We start from the raw sequence: 9,197 nt of genomic DNA, 5'->3' as shown, positions 1-9,197 counted from the left end.
GTGTTGACGTTTCAAGAGAGATGGTTTCGCGATTTCCCCTGGCTACATTATAATCCATCAATAAAAGGAGTGTTGTGTTTTCACTGTAGCCAAGGGTTTTCAAGCCAGCCATCTTTTGGCCAAAGAGCTGATGCTGCCTTCGTTAGTGCAGGATTTAGGAACTGGAGAAAAGGCATTGAAAAATTCACAGCACATCAAAATTGCCAAACCCACCGCCACTTTGTAATTGTAACAGCACACCAGCTAAATCCAATCAGTGTCCAGTTATGTCCAGCGCGTGGGGTAAACAGCAGGATGACGCAAGGCATTGCTTGATGAAAATTGTTAGTTCGGTGCGGCATGTAGTAAGACAGGGACAAGCCTTTAGAGGACACACGGATGACAGTGGGAATTTATACCAGATTTTGAAACTTAGGGCAAAAGAGGATGATCCCATTTTACTGAAGTGGTTAACAGAGCTTACCACAATGTACACAGGCCCCAAAGCACAGAATGAAATTCTGAACATCATGGCCAATAGTCATTCGAGGCATTGCAGCTGAGATTAGGTCTCTTCCGATTGTACAATTTTCATTAATTGTTGATGGTACTCAAGATGTCTCTGGTGCTGAACAGGAGAATGTCTGTCTGCGTTATGTTGACCATGACCATGTCCCTCACAAGGAGTTTATTGGGCTATACAGGGTGTCGGAGACAACAGGCGAGGGCATTGCGAAAGTGCCAACTGATGTGTTGTTGAGGAAACCCGCAAACATATGCTCGGTTCTTTTGTTCAGTAGTGTGTATAGCAGTGGTTCTCAACCTTTTTGGGGTACTGGAACCCCTGCATATTTTGAGGCAAGGCAGGCAAGGTTTTGAGCGGTCCTCAGGGACCTCCACCCCCTTTATATTATATGTAAACTTACTGGAAACCTTGTGGTACTGACTACATTCATTACACTTTTTTATTTCACGGACCCCTTGCAATTAGTCCATGGATCCCTGTTTGAGAACCCATGGTGTAATTGATAGTTGTTCTTTTGTTTAGTAGTTTTTAGTACACTTACAAATGATTTATTTCATGTTATTTTATTTAAAATTGCATACTTTGTGCGACATACTTGTCCATAGCTGCTGTTTGAAGAGTTGAGACACTGACTGAAGGATATTTTGGTTGATTTATTTGGGTTTTTCATTGAAGTAGTTATTTTGCTTTTAGAACTGTACTTATTTTAAGCTTTTTGTTCTTGCAAAGATATTGTAGACTCAGGCCAGGTGGACATATTTAATGACTATATAAATGTATCAGAAAAAGTCAAATTAAAAGGTCAATTCAATACGGAGACCAACTTTGTGATGGTTCTCAATGGAGATTATTTTAGATGTGATCACACCATTGTATTTATGAAAACTACACCCATACAGTGTACAGTACCATTGTCACCTACTGACCTTTCTTGATATTGCTGTTTGTAAGTACGAATACCTGCATACATACTGGACTGGTAAGGAGCACTGCTATAACTATTATTAGTAGTAGAATTATAATGATTTAAACATTTGAACAAGTTGGGAAAACCCTTCAGTTAACTATTGTACCTATCAATTATCCAGTTGTAGGAATTATGGTTCCTCAATATACATTTAACAACGTATGCTATGTGTTACAGCACTACTTTTGGTGTCCCCCTCAGGAATTGCTCTTGAGAAAATTTTATGTAATTGTCCCCTCCAAGGTTGATCTCAGATTTTTGCCCCTGGTGATAGAGTACAATTACTGCTGCCTAGAACCCAGAGTTTTTCCTGGTCAAGTCACATGGTCAGAAAGAATCCAGGGGCCCGAACTTAAAGTATTACTGCAAAGATTATTTCAGCCATTTCAACTGTCAGTTATTAGCTAGGAAATCATTTTATTAGATGGTATTGGAACATTGCCAATTGTGTGCTAATAGTAGGCTATTCCACAAACAGGCCTGGCAAAGCACTGCATTAGATTTTTAGATTTTAAATAATTAATTTCATGCTTTATTGTAAGATTAGAATAATTGTATTTGATATAGTGACGCACTGCATGACCAAAAGTATGGGGACACCTGCTCATCGAATATCTCATTCCAAAATCATGGGCATTAATATGGAGTTGGTCCCCCCTTTTCTGCTATAACTGCCTCCACTCTTCTGGGGAGGCTTTCTACTAGATGTTAAAACAATGCTTTGGAGACTTGCTTCCATTCAGAGCATTAGTGAGGTCGGGCACCGATGTTGGGCGATTAGGCCTGGCTCGCAGTCTGCGTTCCAATTCATTGCAAAGGTGGTCAATGGGGTTGAGGTGAGGGCTCTGTGCAGGCCAGTCAATTTCTTCCACACTGATCTCAACAAACCATTTCTGTATGGACCTTGCTTCATGCACTGGGGCATTGTCATGCTGAAACAGGAAAAGGACTTCCCCAAATTGTTGCCACAAAGTTGGAAGCACAGAATCATCTAGAATGTCATTCTAAACTGACCTTTTGGAAATTTGTCATCCTATGACGGTGCCACGTTGAAAGTCACTGAGCTCTTCAGTAAGTCCATTCTACTGCCATTGCATGGCTGTGTGCTCGATTTTATACACCTGTCAGTAACGGGTTTGGCTGAAATAGCCAATCCACTAATTTGAAGGGGTATCCACATACTTTTGTATATATAGTGTATGTACATATAACTAGGAATAAAGTGACTAGACAACAGGAAAGATACATAGCCATTTCACATCGGTTACACTCACCCCCCCTTTCGACCTCCTTTTCCGCAGCAACCAGTAATCCGGGTCACGGCACCAATGTAACAGTTTAACTTTATTCCGTCCCCTCGCCCCGACCGCGAACCAGGGACCCTCTGCACACATCAACAACAGGCACCCACGAAGCATCGTTACCCATCGCTCCACAAAGGCCGCGGCCCTTGCAGAGCAAGGGGAACCACTACTTCAAGGTTTCAGAGCAAGTGATGTCACCGACTGAAAGGCTGCTAGCGCGCACCACCGCTACCTAGCTAGCCATTTCACATCAGTTACATATACAATAATCATTTACAACATTAACAATGTCAACATTGTGTTTCTTTCTGATCAAGTTGATGTTATTTTAATGGACAAAAAAAATTGCTTTTCAAAAACAAGGACATTTCTAAGTGACCCCAAACTTTTGAACGGTAGATTATATAGTGTACCTTCAATATAATTTCTATCCATTGTAGTCTATAAGTACTGAAGAGTGCAAATTCTAAATCAATACATTTCCAATACACTTTACATCTGCTAAGTTATCGGTCTCCTGCATTTACAAAGGTCTTTAGAATGAAACTGTGATCATGTTTCTTACAAAAATATATCCCCTCCTGGATTTATCTGTGCACGTAACCTTTGAAAAACAGCTGGTGTGGTTTTTCTCTTGATCTTATCCGCCTAGTCACATTAGAAAATAATTTACTTATCGTCATACCAACAACCAAAATCAGTTAACCTTGTCCTAGCTCAAGCAGACCAAGCTCACCCAACTCTTTAACCATTAGACAGACATTTTATTAATCTTCTTAGCTCCACTTCCAGCTATGCAAAGAAATATACAAATTACAATAATTCTGAAATACTATTTTAAATGTTATTCAAATGCTCATGATCAGATGATGTAAAATGTTTTCCGTGTAGTACACTAACAATGGTTATACTATAAATAATGTCTCAAAAGCAAAACGTCATGACTATATGAGGCGTGTGAGTTAAGTTTGGGGAAGCAAATTTTCACCATAAAAATGCACCTTTATAATAAAGCATTCCATGCATCATCACATTTGCACTTATGCAAGCCTACTATTCTTAATGTGATGAGTAGATTGGATTGTCATAATTTAGGCTAATAATATAACTAAATCCGTGTTGGATGTAATGGTGAGCATGTATAGCGTACAGGCCTAGGCCAGGGCAACTGGCGGCCCTTGGAATAGTAGAATACACAAGGAGCAATTTCGAAATTTGATTTTACATCAGCATTTTTGGGGGGGGATTGCTAAATTAGTTTAGCGGTCAGCTATCTAGACTTGTTATCATGGTCAAATTATCAGCCCCCATTGATTTTGTTAGTCTCATTCATATATTAAACTGCAAGCATTTCTCTCCACCCTATGGCACAAATATATATATTATTGCAGGAAATGTATTGTAAAACAGCTAATCTTCCTCTCTGCCCCATGGCAAAATGAGTAAAATTGCATGAAATTAGTTAAATTGCTAAATCTTCTCTGCCCTGCGGAAAAATGTGTAGAATTGGAGGAAATTAACTATAAAACGTTTTATTTATTTACACCACTGTCAAGATGGGGTCCACTAGCTCAATTAAGTTGATAATTGTTATAGTAAAGGTCAGATTAGTCTTATCATTGTTTTCTCCTGACAGCAATAACAGTTTACTTTCCAAACTAGGTTTTCTTGCAATTGTATTTCGAAATATTGCAAAATGCCTGGATGAGCCTTTGCTTTTCAATGAGTCACAACTAAACAATCATGCATTTGGTATTTGCCGTGTGCTGCATTTCCAACTGTAGGCAATGCTTATGGCCCACTTGTTGGCAAATCATACTTTAGTAGCCCATTTTAAATGATTTTATTTATTTCTGTATAGACAGGAATAGGCTAATTAGGCTATATCATTTTGGCCTTACGGACACGCCACCTATGGTTAATGCCTAACTCACATGGATCGATGTGGCTAATTAAAGGGGGGGGGGGGGGGAATCTATATTAATCTCTAATATCTGACCATCCACATCAATATTGTTGCGCTTAAATTGATCCATGTGAGCATAAGAGACAAAACTGAATGTTTATTGTAACAAGATTAACTATCTGCAGTAGTAATAGTACAACAAAATGGCTGTTGCGGTTGCCGTAGATCCCAAGCCAGCATCAGGGGCGGGAAGTCTAAGGGGCGTGGTGAGGAGCAATGGGGACATCCAGTCTGAGCTAGCAGTCTTCCTGCCTTCAGCGCAGACCTTCATTAACATCACCTCACAGTCCATTGAGAAACCCACCTCAAACCTGCAGAGGAAAAAGAGACAAAAGTGAGTACATCAAGCGCATCCAAAAGTCCTTGAAGTTCTGTCACAAAATGACACCCTAACTTTTGATGTGAGGTTGAGTAGGTTCAGTATTCCTAAACTGACAACTATGGTCATGTGAATAGAACATTTAAGCGCACAAACACAATACCACACAGTAAATTAGTCTGAGATATTGTGTGTGTGTGTGAGATGGTGGTTCTTTCCACTGTGCAGACTGAAGTGGATAGAAGACGTGGAGGATGGTTCCGTACGTGGAAGGGTCTATGGCTCCATCCGGGGGGGGGGGGGGGGTGAGACAGGGTTAGGAGCGGTGGTGGGGGAGTGTGTCCATGGGTACATTCATCTTCATCTCGTTCTCCAGGATCTGGACCAGCTGCTGCATGGAGGGCAGGTGACCCGACTCCAGCTTGGACCACACTGGCACATCTGCCCAGGTAGGTACAAACAAATCAACTCTCCGCACTCTTTTCTGTGTGATGTTTTACAATGATGCAGGGTCCGTGGAGGATTTGTGCATACTCATGCAAACAAGTAGTGGCAAAGTGAGACTTACCGTTTAACGTGATTTCAAACGCTCCTGTTGACATACACTGGTTTTCAATCATGTTGCTGAAGAAAAACACCATCATGCAGGCATAAATCTGAAAGAGACAAACAGAAACTCAATATCTACACCAATCGATGAGTGTTTTGCCATGGATTCCATCCTCTCTGGGGCAAAGTTAACTGGTTGTAAATTCAATACTTTGAGTTATAAAGTTTGTATATAACATGTATATAAGTGTAGATAACAATCTCAAATTGTTCCATAGCCTTACGTCTGTGTACCCAGCTCAAGGATAAAACAGCAACATGTTATAACAGTAGGCAGAGGAACACACAAGAGTAATGTAGTGCTCCTGTGTTACTACTTACATAACCCAAGTACATTCTTATTTGCCCACAGTGTGTTTTGCATATACTGTAGGCACCAAAAGTATTGGGACAGTGACACATTTGTTGTTTCAGCTCTGCACTCCAGCACTTTGGATTGAAATTATACAATGACAATGAGGTTAAAGCTTTCATTTGGAGGGTATTTTCATCCATATCGGGTTTCAATTTTATTGTAAATAAGTATAAGAATCTACATTAATGTGGATGCTACAATGGTTACAGATAATCCTGAATGAATCGTGAATAATGAGTGAGAAAGTTAATCATAAATATCATACCCCCCCCCCCCCCACAAAAAAAATGCTACCCACCCAGCATGTCTTGGGGGGAGGATATTTGTGCGTCTAACTTTCTCGCTCTACTGTTGGAGCTCACTGTATATATGGATGGGATTTCAATACTGCGTGCACTCTACTTCAGCACCACTGGCTCATGTTACCTTGGAGATCCAGGTTCATAGCCAGGGAAAACAACACAGTTGTTATGAACTCCCATGGGTAAGGTATGAGAGTGTCTCTCAGTAGTCACTTGTCTATGACTACTCTTACATTTTCAATGTATCTCTTAAGGACTGAGTTATACACAAATCAACATGGCTATACTTAAACTGCAGAGTATTGTTATACAATAACATACGGTATGCCTGTGACGCTAACACCAAGTGTCATGTAGCATTTTTTTACCTAAGAGATTCTCACCTTATTCTCCTGTCCCCAGACCCAGACGCCTGGGGCTTGCATACCGCAGAGGGCAAAAGGGTCCTTGCCGATGATGATCAGTCCGATCAGTGCCAGCTTGAACATGGACAGGAAGGAAGCAACGTGTCTGAGGACAGCAAACAAGATGTCAACTTCCAGAGAGAGGGTAGAACATAGTGGCAGATATCAAGGTGTAAATCGTCAACAAAGAAAAGGATTTTGCACCCGGCGGTATGTAGTGTGTGTAGCCCTTAGGCCCAGAACAGATGAAGACCTGAGGGTCAATTTGTTGTTAACAACCACACATGGGAGAATACATTGCAATACGCTTCCAATTTAAGTGTCAAGTGTTTCCATGGTATGGTGGCACACAGTGTAACCAGTTCTTTTGATATACACTAGATGTCTGATAGGGAGCACTGTGTTGAAGCCACTGTGCCTCCATCTTAGCACTCCTATAGAAATGAATGTCTACATTATTATAGACACCTCAATGCATATTGTAATGACATTATGCATTATTACATTGTGAGCTAAACAAAAATAAAAAGTAAAAACATTTTAATTAAAGTATAATTTTTTGAGATGACTAATGTAAACTGTCCCCACAACAACACAAATATGTAAATACATGTAATTTTGTCCTTGAAACATTTAACTGAAATACTGTAGAATTCCATTCATTCCTATGGAGGACTGCTCCTACTGGGGAGCGCCAACATGGCCGACCGGTGGCTTCAAAGCCTCTCAATGGCCAATACATAACATCAGCAATCCAGGATTTATACATCATTGAGTGTAATTTACCGGTAGAGAGGTAGAGGAAGGTAGTTCTCTCCCTCAATGCGGATGTCTGGGTACCGCTGGTACAAGACCTGCATGTACTCCTCAAACACCCTCTTGTACCCTCAGGAGATGCTGAGAGAGAGTTGGAGAGTCAAACAGGGCCAGAGTCAGGGGAACAGACAGTGAGGCACTCAGAAAAACACACAGTCCTCAGAGGCAAGGCTAGATACACTTGGTCACAGCCAAACATATACACAAACTAAAGTCCAAAGTCATCTTTGATTGGTTGTTGCGACTTCCAAGCTAATACTGGTGTGTTGCCAGTAAAGCATGTGGTGACATTTCATTGTATGGCACACGGTTACTCTATTGCACAAATGCATAATTAAACTACTGAATATAACCATTTCACATTCCAAACACAAATCTCCCTTGGTCTGAGTTAATGCCATGCTCTTGATATGGTATAAATTAATCCAACAGTTATTGCCTACATGGGTATGCAAATCACAGGATGAACTATTTGACAGTGGAAGTAGAGTAGCTAACTAGATGTTTTTTCAAACTCTCACCACAGATGATTAATTAACAGACAAAGCACGGTTGTCATTTAGCTACATAAACATGTGGATGTTGTTAGCTAACCAAAAATATTGCGCTGATTAAGGTTAGTTGACTACACCCACCCAACTTCCTGAACAGAATTAGTTAGCTAGTTACCTAATAGGATTTAACTAACTACAGTAGCTTTGCACTGCCGTAGTTAGGTTCGTTACCTCTAGCTAAATAATTAATTCAGGAAAAATAGGTTAGATAATGTTTTGAACAAAAATATGGGACGCTACACCAGTTTGACAGTCAATTTGTTTACATGGAAATTATAACGATTCTGGTTCCAAAACAGGAAATGCAAATTCGGTTTAGACTCACGCAGGCAAGTAGCTAATGCTAACTGAACAACAGAGGTCTACTCAAAATGTATTGTCCTCCCTTACCAGATTTGGAATTTAAGAAGTGGACCTGTTGCAAATTGCATCTTCATCTTCTTAATGCCGCTGTTATCAGCCGACGCAGCACAGTACAAGGAGAGAACTCCTAGAAATATGATCGAAAAAGGTAGCCACCTCTCCGCCATTCTGCAACGATTTCTTCACTTCTGTATCAGTCCCGTGCTCCCCCACTCTGCTCCGTGAAACTACTGCCGCGTTCACGTTCTAGACGGAACTAGGAAATACTTAAATTTCCGACTTGCTAACTGATTGAACGCGGCACATATGTAACTGCAACCAGTTAGCAAGTCGGACATTTCAGAGTTCCGACTAGTATGAACGCAGTATATTGCCCGAGAAATTGAGTTAAGTGAAACGTCACAGTACAGAGTGAAAAAATAAGCACATGTATAATAAATTATGTGATTTTTCTGAGTATGAATATACATGACAGTACACCTTTAAAGCCACTTACAAAAAACACGTTCACTAGCCAGTTTTAAGGCTCCTGCGTGGCGCAGCGGTCTAAGGCACTGCATCTCGGTGCAATAGGCGTCACTATAGACCCTGGTTCGATCACGGGCTGTATCACAACCGGCCGTGATCGGGAGTCCCATAGGGCGGCGTACAATTGGCCCAGCGTCGTTCAGGTTAGGGGGTAGGCCTTCATTGTAAATAATATATTTTTCTTAACTGACATGCCTAGTTAAAT

The 9,197-nt window shown here is 40.7% G+C and overlaps 1 protein-coding gene across 2 annotated transcripts; it reads right to left on the bottom strand.

Moving 5' to 3' along the window:
• Positions 1-3,519: 3,519 nt before the first annotated feature.
• Positions 3,520-8,847, bottom strand: LOC129823883 (thioredoxin reductase-like selenoprotein T1a). Of its 2 annotated transcripts, XM_055882957.1 has the most exons (6): positions 8,492-8,846; positions 7,518-7,628; positions 6,711-6,837; positions 5,630-5,717; positions 5,328-5,502; positions 3,520-5,053 (listed from the first exon to the last, which is right to left on the bottom strand). In XM_055882957.1, the coding sequence occupies exons 1-5, from the start codon at positions 8,629-8,631 to the stop codon at positions 5,378-5,380; spliced, it is 591 nt and encodes a 196-aa protein (XP_055738932.1). In that variant the 5' UTR covers positions 8,632-8,846; the 3' UTR covers positions 3,520-5,053; positions 5,328-5,377. The 2 variants fall into 2 exon arrangements, with proteins under 2 accessions (XP_055738932.1, XP_055738933.1); XM_055882958.1 differs by lacking the exon at positions 5,328-5,502 and having other exon boundaries at positions 8,492-8,847.
• Positions 8,848-9,197: the final 350 nt, after the last annotated feature.

This window comes from Salvelinus fontinalis, chromosome 26, assembly GCF_029448725.1.
Source record: "Salvelinus fontinalis isolate EN_2023a chromosome 26, ASM2944872v1, whole genome shotgun sequence".
In the NCBI taxonomy this organism is placed as follows: domain Eukaryota; kingdom Metazoa; phylum Chordata; class Actinopteri; order Salmoniformes; family Salmonidae; genus Salvelinus; species Salvelinus fontinalis.
The sequence above is the reverse complement of the archived record's forward strand: the minus strand, read 5'-3'. Positions and strand labels throughout refer to the sequence as shown.